The 18,254-nt window shown below is 42.6% G+C and overlaps 1 protein-coding gene across 4 annotated transcripts in view; it reads left to right on the plus strand.

Moving 5' to 3' along the window:
* The window catches only part of DOCK8 (dedicator of cytokinesis 8), a 145,493-nt gene that overhangs the window by 23,704 nt on the left and 103,535 nt on the right, over window positions 1–18,254 (plus strand). For all 4 annotated transcript variants that reach the window (XM_080972197.1, XM_080972196.1, XM_080972199.1 and 1 more), the window contains 7 exons: window positions 1,923–2,046; window positions 3,730–3,942; window positions 6,394–6,479; window positions 8,212–8,278; window positions 9,850–9,999; window positions 14,090–14,170; window positions 14,754–14,913. In XM_080972197.1, the coding sequence (XP_080828323.1) occupies window positions 1,923–2,046; window positions 3,730–3,942; window positions 6,394–6,479; window positions 8,212–8,278; window positions 9,850–9,999; window positions 14,090–14,170; window positions 14,754–14,913 (881 nt within the window). The remainder of the gene's footprint in view (window positions 1–1,922; window positions 2,047–3,729; window positions 3,943–6,393; window positions 6,480–8,211; window positions 8,279–9,849; window positions 10,000–14,089; window positions 14,171–14,753; window positions 14,914–18,254) is intronic.

Genomic DNA, 18,254 nt, shown 5'->3' on the forward strand with positions numbered 1-18,254 from the left:
TTTTGACTAGTCCCTTAACTTGCCAAGATGTAGGATTAGTCTCTCACTAGATATTCTCACTGGCTCAATCTAGAAAAGCCTGGCAACTAGAAGGAGGAAGGACCATAGCTCAGTGATAGAGCATTTGCTTTGTAGGCAGAAGGTCACAGGATCGATCCCCAGCATCTCCAGGCAGGCCTGGGGGAAAAACTCTTGCCTGAAACCCTGGAGAGCAGCTGCCAGTCAGGGTAGGTAGTGCTGAACAAAGATGACCCATTAGTCTGACTCAGTTGGCAGTTGCCAATTTGGTGGTTCGTCTTATAAGCCCAGTCACCTAATACGCTGGGCAGCTCCGCGCCGGGAGAAAGCTGCCCGGCGTAGAGTGGAGCCCGCCGCCCGCTGCTGCTTCGGCTGCAGCTTTGACAGCTTCCGAAGCAGCAGTGGGTGGGCTCCGCGCCGGGAGAAAGCCATAGCCGGCGTATAAGACGACCCCGACTTTTTAACCTCTTTCCCGGGGTTTAAAAGTCGTCTTATACGCCGGAATCTACGGTATTTTGAAACATGAAAGCAGCAAAGCATTCAGTGCTTACAAAGGAAGTGTCTACATTTTCACCACATGAAAACAATTCTCAGACATTATAGCTTCATAATAAAAACTATCCAGCACTCTTGTCTTTAATGCTGTGTAGTTAAGACAGTTTCCCAAGCAAGGTCATGCCCAAGGAGAACAGGGAAGGCAAGGAAGGTGCTTTATAGCTTAATTTTTCATTCTCAGTCAACTGGCAAACAATTAAAATGCAATCTATTAAAAGACAACCACCAGTGCATATAATTCATTTACTCCCCAAAAATGTAATAAAAAGTGTCTCTATGATCAATAATTGCATGACCTCCAACATTTCTCTGATGAAAATAGGGACATCCCATTCCATAATGATAATTTTACTATTTATACCCCACACATCTTGCTGCAGCCACTCTGGGCAGCTTTCAACATAATACAAAATCAAACACTTTTAAAAAACCTATGCAGGATTGTCTTCAGATGACTTGGGGTTCAGATAACTCTATAACCTGCAAAATTTCTCCAATACAATGGGGACATCATAAGGAAAAGTGGGACATTCTAGGATCAAATCAGAAACCAGGATAGCTTCTCTAAATCAGGGATGTCCCTGGAAAATAGGGACACTTGGAGACACTGCAATTGTTTATTGTGGCGTATTTGTTATGAAAGACAACAAAGCATTTCAGTGTATTGTTGTTGCTTTGGAAAGAAAGAAACCTGAATTAATAAACATGGTGTTACTTAGTAGGCCTGGCTGCAAAAAAGTGTTTTCTCAATATCTCAAAATGAAAGCGGCTCTGCTCTATGGGGACACCGATGGAGAGTCTTGGGTTTCAGTCTAGCAGTAAATTAAGCTGCTTGTAGCAGAATCTCAATAAAGGGCAGAATCTATGATGTTTAAGGGTGTGCGATGGGACCTAGAGCTACAGGCAGGTAGTTCTGGTGAACCTGCAGTGGAGGGTAAGGTCAGCTGCTGTGTTGTATCACTCCACATGCCACATTCTTCATGCCTCTGACTGTTCTGAGATGTCCTTGCCCAGAAGTTCATAGCAAATTACCTGCTTGGCAGTTACATAGTTTATTTGAGTGACTTTTGGAGCAGGGCATTCTTTTGATGAACAATATAAATATAAACATGTAATATCCATTGTAATCTGCTTTAACTTGAACTTCATAATAAGGATATAGCATTTCAGTGTATTATGATAAATTTATATTCCATTTAAGCACATATTATGTTAATTCATTAGACTGGCACTATTGTATGGATGCCATGATATTTCAGCTGAACTTATTTATTTGATAGCAATTGTGCTTTCATCCTCCCTCCCCCCATTTTTATTGAAATCTAACTTACTATTTTTTATTATTTAAGAAACCAAGGAAGTAATGAGACATGCATCTTAACAAAAAGGGGATCCAGGAGCGATTTCCACAAGTCCCTTCAAAAGCAAACATTTGAATCTGAAGTTTTAGATGACAGTGATTCAAATTATCAGGTATTTTCCTTTGAGATAGCTTCTGGCCTGGGCTGAACAGGGAAGAGGGGTAGAACTATCAGCAGCAGCAGTATCATTCATTTATACCTCGCCCATCTGGCTGGGTTTCCCCAGCCACTCAGGGCGGTTCCCAACTAATTGCATTCTTGCCCGCTACATACTAAATATGTATTTGGTATATTAGGCACACTAGATATTTAATTCATCACTTGCTCATTGGTAAATCTAATGACTCTAAAGGGCAAAACACTTGAAACTTTTAGTATTGTTGCACGACACCCCAATCTCCAAGCAATGTGAGATTCCAGGGGTTCCAGGCACTTACGCAGGGATTGTGTTTCCTTTGGGGAATGAGGCACGGTGGAGACTGGTATCTTCGTGATATATGATTTATTTACACCTATATATAACATGGGCCTACAATGTAGAGGTTCACAGCATCAACACCCCAAAAGGGTCTTGTTTCTCTCATAGCTGCAGCCTTGGATTCAAACAGAAATCAAATATCCTTCTCTCTCCAGCTTGCTGCTTTTCTTCTAGGTCACATCACTGCCACAATTCTTTACTACTCTAAACTCTGACTTTATCTGTTGAAGGAGGAGGTCATCTCACACCAAACGCCTTAATAGCCCATCACCTCACCAGGAAATTAGCTTGACTTGATTAGATTTTAACACTTGCTGGATCCAGGGATTAGAGGGATCTGGCACCCCCCCAAAAAAATCCCCCTCATAAACTGAGCTTTTTTTTAGCCACTGGAACTCAATTCTAGCACCTCTCAGTTGGGCACCATTGTCATTATAAGAGAACAAGGGAGGCATTCACGGTGAGTTCCGGCACCTCTTTTTCTAGAAAAATAGCACTGTTCATAGCAATATGAACCCAAAGCCAGTGGTGGAGCTTCATGCTCCGGCACCGGGGGGAGGGGGCGGAGAGCAGGCGGGGCGGGGCTGGCACACGTCCCAGAGGTGTGGTGCGCTGACCGCAGGGGTGTGGCATGCGTTCTGGGGGCGGGGCACTTCCTGTGTGGGCGGGGCACCAGGCGTGTGCGGGGGCACAGCCGCAATGGAACCCCACCAGGATCGCGCTGGTGGGGGCGGTGTGCTCCTCCCACACTCCTCTTCCTCTGCCAGTGCCCAAAGCCCATCTTTATCCATGTGTGGCTACTTGCACTACAGCTGGGGAGAGGGCATTTCACATGACAATGCTTTCATGTGACTGGCTCTCCATATGGTCCCAGTGATTTCCCCCCTGAAATATCAGTGCACCCTTCCCTTTTCCAGTAAAGGTTGCAGTTCATAAATATCACCAGAGCTTCTACCCTATCTTTCATTTGTTGAAAAAATAATAATAAAGAAATAAAGAAAAAGGAGAAACCATGTCACCTTTTCTTTACCCCCTACCCTAAAGTTATTAGAATTCAATCACTTCTCTTGTGAGAACCCAAACTCCTGCCCATTTTTTACAGGGGAGAAACAATCCTACAAAAACGAAGGGGGAGATATTTGGCTTGGCCTTAGTCTGTCAGTATCATCTGTTACTTGTTTTGGGGAATAGTTATTTCAAAGGTATTATCGCACTGAGTTGAAAAAGAATTATGGCAGAGAAATACTGAGTATCTTTAACATCTGCGAACTAAAGTGATTAATGATGTTGCCTCCTACTTCATGCCCTCTTGAGCAGACAGCTCCCAGGCATTTAAAAGTCCTCTGTGATGACTCCAGTCGAGCCACACTGACATCTGGGGACTTTGACCTGCGCAGCCTACAGCCAGATGCTCGTCTGGCAGACCTGTTGCAGCACATTAGTGCAGAAGACTTTCGAAGGCAAAATGAGGAGCAACGACAAGCCAACAGGCCTGCAGAACTGTTTGCACTGTATCCCAGTATAGATGAGGTGAGCCATAAACCTGCATTGCGCAGTTGCATGCTTAACAAGGAAATATCTCATAAAGAATTAAGATTCAAACAAGAGTTGTGTTCTTGCCTCAGTCTGTGCCCAGAAAACATCTCACCATTGTGCTTTGCTTGCTGTCTCTGTGTTGACCACGTTATGTTAGTGCAGGCTTTGCCAACCTGGTCACGCCAGATGTTTTGGGCCACAACTTCCAGCATCCCCAGCCAGAGCACCAGGTTGGCAGAGGCTGTAGAAAGGCAACATGCTCTTAGGACGTGTCTCTGTTGGTGCAGTTATATTCCTCCTTAAGTTGAATTGGAACAATAGCATGACACAATGTGTAGTTCCATGTGATGTTTAAGAGGAACCAACTCAGGTTGACAGCAGCTCTACATGCTCTTGTCAGTGGTGCACTTAGATAAGTTTAGACTCTGAATTTAATATGTTTTTCGGGGGGGGGGGAGGTTCTTTCTATAGTAACATTTATTGCTTCACTTGCTTCAAAATGTGGTCATCCAGCCTTCTGTCCTGCATTTGGGGACCCTCCTTCTCATGATGTCGAATAGAGCCTTGGGTATCTGCTCCAAAGAGTGCACCTCTTTGGAACAGATAGTACATCTTACCATGGCTGTATAGGGGAAATATGTGTCACACACAGATCCCACAGGCTAGAAGTGTGCCAAGTGTATCCAATAAAGAACCTCAACCTGTGGAAAACCAGAACCTCAGACAAAGCCTGAATTGTGGCTTTTTGCCATGATACTAAAACATTACCTCTGAGCTCTGATGGAGAGCTCAGATGATCGTGCAGCCAAATTCACTCCAACTTCAATGAGAGCTAATTAAAAGTTTCCATTCCACAATCAAATGAAAGCCTGTTATGGCCTTGTGGATCAGTCTTACTTTGCTTAGGTTTCATGTGCAGATATCTCATCCTTTCATTAGAACTAGAAGGGTTTGTGAGGTGGGTTGCCATTTCCAACTTCAGCTGAAGGAGTACATTAAAGGGATTAGCATGTGGGTTATAAATTAAATTTAAAGGATTAATGACTTTGCTCCAACTTGTTCATGGCAGACTTGTTGGTTGAATTGCCTGAAGCATATGGTTTGGGAGATCTGTACAGTAGTACCTCGAGTTACATACGCTTCAGGTTACATATGCTTTAGGTTACAGACTCCACTAACCCAGAAATAGTACCTCGGGTTAAGAACTTTGCTTCAGGATGAGAACAGAAATCGTGCAGCGGTGGCGCAGCGGCAGCAGGAGGCCCCATTAGCTAAAGTGGTGCTTCAGGTTAAGAACAGTTTCAAGTTAAGAACAGACCTCCAGAACGAATTAAGTTCTTAGAATCATAGAATCATAGAATCATAGAGTTGGAAGAGACCACAAGGGCCCTCGAGTCCAACCCCCTGCCAAGCAGGAAACACCATCAGAGCACTCCTGACATATGGTTGTCAAGCCTCTGCTTAAAGACCTCCAAAGAAGGAGACTCCACCACACTCCTTGGCAGCAAATTCCACTGTCGAACAGCTCTTACTGTCAGGAAGTTCTTCCTAATGTTTAGGTGGAATCTTCTTTCTTGTAGTTTGGATCCATTGCTCCGTGTGCGCTTCTCTGGAGCAGCAGAAAACAACCTTTCTCCCTCCTCTATGTGACATCCTTTTATATATTTGAACATGGCTATCATATCACCCCTTAACCTCCTCTTCTCCAGGCTAAACATGCCCAGCTCCCTTAGCCGTTCCTCATAAGGCATCGTTTCCAGGCCTTTGACCATTTTGGTTGCCCTCCTCTGGACACGTTCCAGTTTGTCAGTGTCCTTCTTGAACTGTGGTGCCCAGAACTGGACACAGTACTCCAGGTGAGGTCTGACCAGAGCAGAATACAGTGGCACTATTACTTCCCTTGATCTAGATGCTATACTCCTATTGATGTAGCCCAGAATTGCATTGGCTTTTTTAGCTGCCGCATCACACTGTTGGCTCATGTCAAGTTTGTGGTCAACCAAGACTCCTAGATCCTTTTCACATGTACTGCTCTCAAGCCAGGTGTCACCAGGTGTCTTAACCCGAGGTACCACTGTATGAGAGTATCTTACTGAATGTTACCAAACTAAGTCATGCACAAAGTCAGGAGTGGGGAGCCTTTTCAGAGGGAGGACCTAATCTGTTATTGGAAACATTCCAAGTGCCACGTGCAAGGCCAGAGGCAAAATTAAACCCTGAGGTTCCCCACCCCCTTCTCAGAGGAGACCCATTGAAATCAATGGACTTAAGTTACTTGCTTTCTTTGATTTCAGTGGATCTGCTGTGGATATGATTTAGTTGGATATCACCCTTGTTGTTTTGTGTGCAGCCTGGGTTACATCTGCTTTTGTTGGGACTGATAACACAGAAGCATCATAAATATTTGGATCAGAAAGAACTGTTCCGTAATGTGTTTGTTAATAGGAGGATGCTGTGGAAATACGACCGGTGCCTGAGTACCCCAAGGAATATCTGGGCAATAGGATATTGGTGAAAGTACAGACCCTGAAGTAAGTATCTCTGTGACTTATGGTTCCACAGGGCATGTTTTCAGGTTTGGATATTGTTCTATCGTGTGACCTTCAGAGGTTGAGGTTACACCTGCACATGCAGTAGAATGAGGTGGGACACTTCCGAGATGGTAGAATGGACTCTGCAACTTCAGCCTGCAGATGTGAGATCATATTGGTGGATTCTTCCCTTATTTACCTTTTTCTTTAGGCAAAAAGAAAATTAGCAGATCAGTGAGAGAACAGGTGTTGAACTTTTCTCTCTAACATGGTCATTTGCTTGTGTGAAATGTCTCTGATTCTCTCACACTCAGTACACCGCCTACAGAGGCAGCCTCCTGAAATATTTACCCATCTAGTATTTTGCAAGCCTTGTATCTACTTCAGGATATTTTAAAAAAACTTCTCATGTCTTAGTTTAACTGAAGTTTTTTTTGGCTTTGAAGGCTTGAAGGGGGAGAAACCCACCTACAGATCTGCTCTTTTCTGCTGGATTAAAAATAATAATACCATATTGGCCTGAATATAAGCCACACTTTTTTTTCTTCCAAATTCCGACCATGAAAAGTTGAAGTGCGGCTTAAATTCACGAACTTACAAAAATTGGCTTCGCTGCTGAAACAGACATACGGTAAAACAGAATGAGTGTGAGTGCCTGTGGAATTTTGAGGGAGTGGCTTATATTTGGGCCCATACGGTAATATGGTAAAATTGCCAAAATGCACTAATAATAGTGAACAATTAATAGTAACCCATATATTCCTCTTGATATTATCACTGACAACCATTTTGCTTATATCTGACAATGTGCTCTTCTTTTTAAAAATGGAACAAATTTAAGCTAACAGAGACCAAATGTAATCTCAAATGCTATCTTACTATGGCAGAAGTCAATATGTAATGGAGTGATCATCAAATGTGTATCTCAGATTTTATCATCATCATCTGTCAGGGACTGGACTTAAGGGGGGGGAGAGATTGAGGAAACCGCCCCCCCCCCCGAAGCTTCCAAAGAAGAGGAAGGCAGTATTGATTTACAGCAGGGGTTTGAGGAAGATCACAGCTCAGAGACAGGCAAAAAGAAGAGTTGGGAGGTGTTGGGAGAAGAGAGGGGGGAGACAGAGACAGAGCAGCCAACTGACATGTTGTCACTGGAGAGTATAGCTGACCCCCCATCTCCTAGAACTCGGCGTTTGTTAAGAGTGCGAGAGCAAAGGATGCAGAGACACTTGGCCTCAGGCAGACACCGTAAGGGGAGGTGCTGTTGCTAAGGAAGGGAGCGGGGAGGAACTCAGTTGGAGCAAAGCCATCAATTTATTTGTCTCTCACCGTGATGATTAAATAAACTCATTAGTCAGGACTCTCTGATATTCCCTGCTTCTTGCTGCCACCAGGGGAAGGATAGAATTCCCCGAGTCTGACATCATCATCTACAGTTGGTCATAGGCAGAAACAGCCAGGTCTCTGTCCCTGAGGAGCTTACAATGTAAAAAGGACAGTGGAGAAAAACAGAAGGAAGGATGGAGGGAAACGGGTTGGAAGTGAAGAATATGCAAAGCACATACACTTAAAGTTTGGTTAGAGTAGGGAAGGAGGATTAAAGGGACAAGCCAGAACTTGAGTTAAATTAATGTTGCCAGTGCACAGTTACTGCACATTAACCCTTGTGTTTTGTTTACATGTGTCAAATGTGCATAGTTATTAATCAGTACCCCATCTTTTCCTGTTTCAGATTTGAGATAGAAATTGAGCCATTATTCGCAAGCTTAGCCCTCTATGATATAAAAGAAAGGAAAAAGGTAAGAGTGCAGATGAACAAAACCAAGGGTAATGATAAAACAATGTAAACAAGGCATTAGTTAACAACATCACCCCCTCCCTCATTTCAAAATTGTTCACATATGAATTGTTGGGACTGTGCTTTGGGTGGCTACAGATGACTGTGGGAGATAGGAAGCCACATGGAAAGTTGAGGCAACGTTTACCAGAACTCTGCAATCAGCTGAAGCAGTAAGGTAGCAGAGGCATGGGATGTGTCCGAATGTGATAGGTAGCCATAGATTTCCCCTTAGCTGCATGCATGCTGCAACAATATATTGACAAATGGTCACCACACGGTAAATATCCTTTGGATGTATCCTGTCCTTAAGTTTGTGCAACTCAACATTTTCACAACTGACTGTAGTTTATGAATCATAATAATCAACCATAATAAGCTGCTTGCCATGTTTTGCAAAATAATATCAGTCTGTATGAAATTAATTCAGCAGTTTCTAAAATATGCTTTGAGAAAACCACCACCTTATTTATCCACTGCAATTAATTAGACACAGTGATGGATGAGTGAGAACTAATTTTGGCGGACTTTTGAGATTCTGTCTCTGGGTTGTATCCAGAGCTAATTAAATTGAGAGCAGGCCTGTTGACGAGCGTAACTAATTTAGGGCAATTGATTTCAGTGGGTCTGGTCTGAGTAGAATTTACTTGGCTAAAAACCAATATTTGAATTTGTGTGGTTCTTTCATTTTAACCTCACCAAAATCCTGCAGAGGGACCTTTGGGATTAGAGAGAGTTCCTGAGTGTAAAAATTCACATTTCTCTGACTCCCCAGAGCCAAAATGTCCGCTGAAGCTGTGCAATCTCACCTCTAAAGCAACTGGCTCTGTTCCAGTGCTTAAAACAACACCCACACCAGAATTCACACACATATTAGTATAATAATAATAAACAACTTTTATTTGTATCCCGTCCTCCCCGGCTGAGACTGGGCTCAGGGCGCCTAACATCAAATATATAAGAAGAGTTTGGATTTGATATCCCGCCTTTCACTCCCCTTCAGGAGTCTCAAAGCGGCTAACATTCTCCTTTCTCTTCCTCCCCCACAACAAGCTCTCTGTGAGGTGAGTGGGGTTGAGAGACTTCACCTGTGAGGTGAGTGGGGCTGAGAGACTTCAAAGAAGTGTGACTAGCCCAAGGTCACCCAGCAGCTGCATGTGGAGCAGCGGAGACGCGAACCCGGTTCCCCAGATTATGAGACTACCGCTCTTAACCACTACACCACGCTGGCATATATAACATTGGCATATATTAATATTGGCATATATAACATGGCATATATATAACATTGATATAAAATCAAACAATAATTAAATCACCTCTTAAAAACAAGTCAGGATCAAATTAAAATCTGAATTAGATGGCTTTCCGCAGGATTAGAGTTGGGAACAGTAAATGCTCATCAGTCTCAACTGTGTACGCTGATCTTTTATGGGCCTGTGAGAATGCTGTGATTATTTACTTATGATAGGTTGTGCACCAGTTCCTGCAAAAGTTGTGAAATATCTTTTTGTTTTTACATTTTTTTTAAAGATCTCAGAAAATTTTCATTGTGACTTGAACTCTGAACAGTTCAAAGGGTTCTTGCGATCACATGTACCATGTATTGACTCATCTAGTCAGGCAAGGTCTGCAGTATTTTCTGTAACATATCCATCTCCGGATATCTATCTAGTAGTGAAGGTAAGTCATATTTGTGGATTTTAAAATCATATTTTCTGACTCTAACTAGAACTGATGCAGAATAAGCAAACTTGTGTATATCAACTTTATGGAAAGATCGGACACGATAAAATTCTCTTGAGTCTACTGAGCATGACTGTAAAGGGGGGGGGGGAGGTTTGCCCTTCGCAATAAATCCCTCGGCTTGACGGTAGTGGTATTTACAGTCTTTATTGTACGAATATTTACAAAGTACAGAGCATCTCTTCATGCATCCGAATCATCAGCAACCAATCCCGGCAGTGGGGGCTTCCGGCTCCGGCTCCATCAAAGCAGTCTGGGTAATCTCATATGTCTGCGTTGTTCCCTACGCTTTAACCCCCTCCTGTCCTGGGCAGGACAGTGGTGGGCCTTCTCCCTCTGTGCCATAGCTGGAGTGGTGCTGGGGCTCACTAACATCAGGCAGCCCTGCCTCCACCTCCCCTTGCTCTCCCACACCTTCCAGTGCTTCCTCTTCTGCTGGCCCCTCTCGCTGCTCCTCATCCAACTCAGGAGCCGTCTCAGCTGGCTCCGTCACAGTGACCTGGTTCCCACTAAGCCAAATGCAGACTTAGCAACAACATGTACACTTGCAGGCTCCTGGAGAGGAGCACATGGCCACTTGGGCTCCTGCTCAGTCTTATTTACTGCCATACCGTATGGAGCATCAGGGGCACATGGTTAAGCTTTTTCTTCACTAACCAGATGTTGTAACGAAGATCAAACCTGGTCAGGGAGTTGAGAGCTTAACTGCAAACCTTGGTTCAGATCACGCACTAAACCAAACCTTGGTCTAGCTTAGTATAGTATAACAGTGAAAAGGATTGGGGAGACAATCTCCCTGGGTCCTTGCACATTCATGCGGCCTCTCTAAGCCATAGTTTGACTTACTGATTTATGTGGACCAGCCACCTTTCTAAAGCAGGGGCAGGCAGTTAGGGCCCATGATCCACATCTGGCCCATTAAGTATTTTCTCCAAAGATAATCTCCCCCCACCCCCAGAAAAGTTTCATAGGGTGACAGTATATAGATAAGTTGATGCTGTCCATGGCTTATCATGCTTCCAATTATTTTTATTGATTTTCCAAATTACAGCCCAATTTTTACAAATTATTAGCAAATTAATACAGTTTTAGTGATGTATGGAAGTGAGAGCTGGACCATTAAGAAGGCTGATCACCGAAGAATTGATGCTTTTGAATTATGGTGCTGGAGGAGACTCTTGAGAGTCCCATGGACTGCAAGAAGATCAAACCTATCCATTCTGAAGGAAATCAGCCCTGAGTGCTCACTGGAAGGACAGATCGTGAAGCTGAGGCTCCAATACTTTGGCCACCTCATGAGAAGAGAAGACTCCTTGGAAAAGACCCTGATGTTGGGAAAGATGGAGGGCACAAGGAGAAGGGGACGACAGAGGACGAGATGGTTGGACAGTGTTCTCGAAGCTACAAACATGAGCCTGACCAAACTGCGGGAGGCAGTGGAAGACAGGAGTGCCTGGCGTGCTCTGGTCCATGGGGTCCCGAAGAGTCGGACATGACTAAACGACTAAACAACGACAGTTTTATTTAAGTGACTTTCCACTCGCCGTTGTTAATGCATCCTTAGTTTTTGATGTTGCTGCAATGAATATTTTAAATGATTTCCAATTGCAATCCATTATCCAAAATTATCACTTAACCATCAGCTGTATTCTTGGCAATTTCCATTCATGTTGAAACATTTAAGGGCTTCCAGTCTGCCTTAATGGAGGCAGCCCCCACGACAGCAGGAGAATGTCGGCAAACGAAAAACAAGGATGATAGAGGGTAAATCATTCTTGCAAATTCCCCCCAGGGATGGGGGTAATGGGCTTCACTTGCAGTCCGTCTTGGCACCTGGCTCTCACTCCAGCATGGATTGCGGGGGCCAGCGAGGCTATGAGTTCAAAAGCACTTTGCCTGGTGAAAACCCTCCTACGCTGCCATTAGGAAGCAGAGGTTCTCTGTTAAATTGGATTTTTAATTGGCTTTAAAGTACCGGCACGTGCTGCAAAAGGGTTGCAACAACATATTGCAAGTCATATCGGCTGCATGGATCAAAGGTTTGAATTGAGATAAGATTTTCTTCGGCGTGAGAGTCAGTTGGGGAGAGGGAAGCCTATGGCTTGTTTATTCTAAGTTTCTTTTATATATTTATGATTCTGCAACCCTCTCCAGAATACAAGATAAAAAGATATTTACAAGTGAGGCAGGGACGTAGGCGTAATATTGATATTAACAAGCAAAAATGGAAACTGTGTGTGATCAGAAATGAAGAAAGGAGGGGGAGGGGAAGCTCAAGTATGATGTGTTGGAAAGACAGAGTAATTCCCCTCACCTCTGTTTAAAAAAACAGACAAGGAAAAAGAGACAGATTTGTGTGTTCTACTGACAGAATGTAATATAAGATAAAGTTTAACAGAGCCATAAATCTCTTGCTGGAAGGAAAATAATTTGGGGGACTGTGATAAGAGCGCTGCAGAGATTCTGGGAGTTGGAAAGGAGTATTAAATCTTCAGCGTGTTCAAAAACTGCCCACCTTTTTCTAGGCTGAGGGGGAAATGGCGAAGATCTGCAACGTGTTTTATTAGTGAGACAGAATGGTTTCTAGCAGACTGTCACCTGTTCTGAAGACATCGAAGCAAGGGATGGAGAGATAAGACCCCTGAGAAACTTGGAGATTCAGTTCTGCCAGTAGCTGTGATGGGAGAAAACAACAGCTGGGAAGTAAAAGAGGCAGTGCCATATATGGAAAGAAGGAATCTCCATGAATAGAACAGTTTTCACACACAGGGCAAAAGAAAGATAATAGTTTGAGTTCCTCACTTGAAGCTTTATAAATTTATATATTTTAATACCATGAATGGAAATCATTAATAATGGAGCTGTTCTGGAGTTAGAATGGTGTCCAGCACACTTTCCTGTGCCTCTCTGAGTCTTCAGACTTCTTCCTGGCTCCAAGCAGAGTATCGCAGCAGCGGTGTGTGCCTTGTGTAGGTGCAATAAATCATAGTCTGTACGCAAGCTTCTTGCTAATCTAAAAAGGCTTTAATCATGTATAGAAAAACACAATAAATCAGCCGGGAGATCGAGCAGACATTCTCTCCTGCTCATCAGCGAAAAGTGAAAGTAACTCACATACAAAGAAAGATTCCCGTATGTGAAAGAAACAATGCCTCAGTATGCAGAGACGTCACACAGAACTATTTAACCCTGTAAATTCTGATTCTCCTCATGGCTAATGGATTATTATTATTACTGAAATGTAACTGATATTAATTAAGATTATAGAACACAGTTATATAAGATCAGAAATGCACCCAAACCGTCGTGCAGAGAGCCACTTTAACTAAAATGTATTAACTGGAAGTAGATTGGCATTTTGAGAATTGTATAATTTGGGAATTGTTATAATTTGGCTATTATTGGAGGTATATTGGAGAATTAATTTTTTAAAATTACAAAAAAAGAGAAACACCGATTTAAAGCCTATACATACTTGTAAAGCTTCAAGTGATAATATAATACTGCTTTCATTTCATTCTGTGTATGACAATTCTAGTATATAATTTTCATTGACCTTATCCTCTGCCATTTATATCAGTCATCACCATTTCCAAAGATGATGGGCGGCATTCCTTTCTGGGCGCCTGCAGTGCTGTTGTGGTTGTTATTCAGTGCATAGCTGGTTTCTCAAGGTTAACTCAGCCCCTCCACTCCCCAGCTCAGCACTTCCTCCTTTTTTTTTTTTTTTTTGGTTAAATAATTTTTATTAATTTTCACCAGTTTAGCACTTCCATCCCACAATACTCCATGTACATCTTTTTCAACGTCTGAATATCTCTCCATTTTCTTCTCCTTTGAATCTCATCAGCACAGGAAGGGAAAGTATTTCTCTCAGTACTGACCAAGGTTGTAATTAGTAACTATAGCTTATGTTCCAAATTTTACCATGTTGACATATACTAGCAATGTACTTTATTAAATTTCATTTTCTTTTCGGTGTTTTGAAATCTCTTTTTTCTTTTCTTTTCTTTTCTTTTTTCGGTAGATTGAAAAAGTCCTTCAACAAGGTGAAATTGGAGATTGTGCAGAACCCTACCTGGTTCTAAAAGAAAGTGAAGTTGGGAAGGTACATATGATATAATAAAGATTTTTACATGAAATGCACACCTGCTTCCCTGATACATCTGTCAAAGATGGCTTGCGAAAGCTTAAACCAGAAATATTATTAAAGCGCTCCTATTCCAGTCTAAATTCAGTGTCTCAGGACTGTTGTTGTTTTTATCTATGTATAATAACAGGGGGGGGGGTGTTCCTGCTCTCCCTGCTTACACGCTCCACCTGCCATTCCCCCACATTTTGACTTAGTCATTTTTATCTGTTTTTCTACTGATGATTTTGTTTTTTTTATAAACCAATTTGAGGTTTGAGTCCAATCAAAACAGTATATAAATCTTGTGAAATAAATAGATTAATAAATAAAATAAAGTAAAGACTTAGTAAACTTTTCTCCTTCTCAATCCCATTTCTGAAGCTATTTCTCTCTTCTATTCTGTCGCTTCGCTTTTCACTCCACCCCTGTTCTAACTACCTTAATTTATGACATCCATAGAGGAATTAACAGAGGTTGCTAGTGTGTGTTACAAACTAATTTTCACAGTGTTTGGATCCATGTCTTATTTTAGCTAATCCCCTTTTCTGCTTTCTTTCAGACTAAAGAAAAAATTGAGAAATTAAAAGTGCATGCTGAGTCCTTTTGCCAACGTTTGGGAAAGTATCGTATGCCTTTTGCTTGGGTTCCAATAAATTTAGCAAATTTCTTCAGTGTTTCAACACTTGAAAGAGATATAGCAGAGTTAGAAGTTTTAAATGGTAAGTTTAAATGTTGTGTGTATGTGTACATAAGAATTAATATTGAAACAGGAAGTTTTAAAAATATAATGTCAATGAAGTGGCTTTGCTTCAGCCTCTAGATTATAATGTAATTTGTGTCCTGTATTTGTAAAGCACATTTTGGAAGATCCGTGAAGTTGGCAGTTTACAAGTATATGAAGGAGAAAAAAGTATGGCAAAAAATAACAGGTTACTCTCCAAAGGCAATGCATCCCTCCACAGGAAAATAAAAATTCCAGGCTTCAATTGGAGCTTAAAAGTGCGCTAGATAGGCACAGTCACCCTTTACAGCAGCATTGCTAAGATTATTTTATTAACACTTGTTGTGAGAGTTGGATGGGAAGCCATTGACTCTGTTCAGACCCAAAGGAATAGTACTAAACTTCTCAGTGAGATGTAATTCAGCAATTTCATGCTGCTGCCTTCACTGATGTGTTAGTTTATAGCGATGAGAGGAACAAGCCCTTATGGGAAGGCTTTCTTCCCCTGTGGCAATCCATAGTTTGACCTTTAGCCCTGTAACAGGGGAATTATAATCTCACAGCCTCTGGTTATATTTCCTTCAAGGCTGTTATAGAAATGAATAAAGTATGGAGGTGTCAGGCCTGGTCGTTGTCCTTTTCAGATCACCACACAAACGCTTCTTGTTCTTTTATAACTTTTTATTGCGTATTAACAAAACAATCTTATAAATGGTTCTTAACTATTATTCCTCAGAGTCACTTCTTTCAGATACCTTCAGAGCTCTTCTTCTCAGTGACCAGCCACTCTCAAAATGGCGAAGGCGCCCTTCCCTTTGCTTTCCCGCTCTTTTTCCTAACCTCCTCACTAGAGCTGGCTTATATCTTCCCTCCTCCGAATCTGAGATAGGACTTAATCCTTGCCTTTCCTGTGAACAGGCATTCCCTCCCTGTTGTTCCTCTTGCTCTCTTCTGTTAGATTCACTGCTCTCCTTCCCCCCTTGGGGAATGCTTTCTCCCTCTGAGAAACTGGAAACTTCTAACTCTTCCCTGACATCACCCCCTCCCCTAAGCCCCCCTTCCTCCTCCTCCTCGCTCTCCTCTGTTTCTGAAGGACCGAACCCTATGAACTCCTCTTCCTCACTATCTGTCTTTTCAAAAATTTCTTGAAGATGCCAGTTATGGGGTTTTGGCTTGTGGGGATATTTTCTATGAAATTCTCTCTGCAATTCCGGAACGTTTATTTTTTCTGTTGGTTCCCATGAGTTCTCATCTAACCCTTTCCATGCAACCAAATACTGTAATTTCCTCCTACTTATTCTCGAGTCTAATATCTCTTCCACTTTGGTCTCCTCTTCCCCATCATGGTGGGTAAAGGAGGTGGTTCCCTTGAAATTTGATACTTATGTGCTGGTACAAACACTGAGAATAAAGATCTATGAAATACAGGGTGTATTTTCATATTTTCAGGTAAATTAAGCTTGAAAGCGACTGGGTTAATTTAAACCTTTACTTGGAAAGGTCCCAGTCTTCTTGGCTCTGGCTTTTTACACCTCCCTTGTATTGGTCGTCCCTTGGTAGACAGCCATACCCAGCTCCCTACTTGAATTTCTTCCCCAACTCGCCGATGCCTGTCTGCAGCTCTCTTGTAAACCTCTTTAGCTTCTTCCATATCCTCTTTCAATATCTCATGAATGCTCCTCAACTCCTCTATCATTTGTTCTGCTGCTGGTACTGCTAACTGCTCCTCTTGACCCGGGAATGCACTTGAGTGCAAGCCATAGTTTGCCACAAATGGGGCTCTGCCCCTAGACACATGCATTGCATTATTATATGCAAACTCTGCTAGACTCAACTTCTCTAACCACCCACTTTGCTAACAACCAGCATAACACCTCAGATATTGTCGTAGTGTTGCATTCGTTCTTTCAGCTTCCCCATTGGTTTGCGGGTGTCTCACTGACGTGAGGCTTAGCTCCACATCTAGTAACTGCATTAACCTCCTCCAAAATTGTGATGTAAATTGGGCCCCTCTATCTGAAATGATTTGTGATGGCATACCATGCAACCTAAAAATATTATCTAAAAACATCTTTGCAGTTTCCTGCGCGGTCAGAATTTTGGCACATGGTATGAAATGTGCCATCTTGGTTAGCATGTCAACCACCACAAAGATCACTGTTTGCCTATGCGATGACGGTAGCTCCGTTATAAAATCCATAGACACCACATCCCAAGGCCTTCCCGGCATGGGCATAGGTTGCAACAACCCTGCGGGAGCTGCTCTGGGTGCCTTGGCTCGTTGACATACTTCACAACCTCTTACATATTGTGTTATCTCCTCCCTCAACTTTGGCCACCAGAATGTGATTTGATACAGGGTCTTTTCTCTACCAAAATGTCCTGCAGTCGGGTTATCATGATGTTGCCTCAACACTTTACCTCTTAATTCACCTTCAGGTACATACAGCACCCCTCTCCTGTACAACAATCCACCTTTTTCCTTGAAACCTTCCTCTTCCCCTCTACCTTTTCTCAGTTCCTCCATTTTCTTTTGTGCAAACTCATCTGTTACTGTCAATCTCTGGAATTCCCTGCCGTCCACTACTACAGCTGCACACCCCCACTGATCCGATCTCAGCATTTCTTGCAACTTGGGAGGTGCTTCCCCTTCCATATACTCAGGTTTGCGTGATAGTGCGTCTGCACGAACGTTTTGATGCCCAGGTATGTACTCAATCCTAAAATTAAACCCAGCAAAAAACTCCGCCCACCTAATTTGCCTTTGGTTTAGCTGTCCAGCAGTTCTCCAATACTCTAAATTCTTATGATCCATTTGTACCACCATCTGATGTGACGCCCCTTCCAGAAAATGTCTCCACACTTTAAAGGCAGCATGCACAGCTAAAAGTTCCTTATTAAATATGATGTAGTTTTGTTCTGATTGATTTAATTTTCTAGAGTAGAATGCACAGGGTCTCCAGTCCCCTTCCTTGTCCTATTGCAGCAGAATAGCCCCAATAGCCCTATCAGAGGCATCAGTTTCTACCTTCATACGTTTACTTGGATCTAAGTGCATAAGATATTTTTCTGAAGCAAACACCGCCTTTAATTTATCAAAGGCCTTCTGTGCTTCCTCAGACCATCTGAATGGCCCCTTGCCTCTTAGACAGTCAGTGGCGTTGTGATTTTGGAGTAATTACCTATGAATTTATGACAGAAATTAGCAAATCCTAAAAACCTCTGCAGATCTTTCTTAGTTTTAGGTGCCTCCCATTCCACCACTGCCTGAACTTTACTGGTGTCCATGTGCACCCCTTTGTGGGAAATGCAATACCCCAGGAACTCCACCTTTTGTGT

The sequence above is a fragment of the Podarcis pityusensis genome, assembly GCF_964106645.2.
Source record: "Podarcis pityusensis genome assembly, chromosome: 11".
Taxonomy (NCBI): domain Eukaryota; kingdom Metazoa; phylum Chordata; class Lepidosauria; order Squamata; family Lacertidae; genus Podarcis; species Podarcis pityusensis.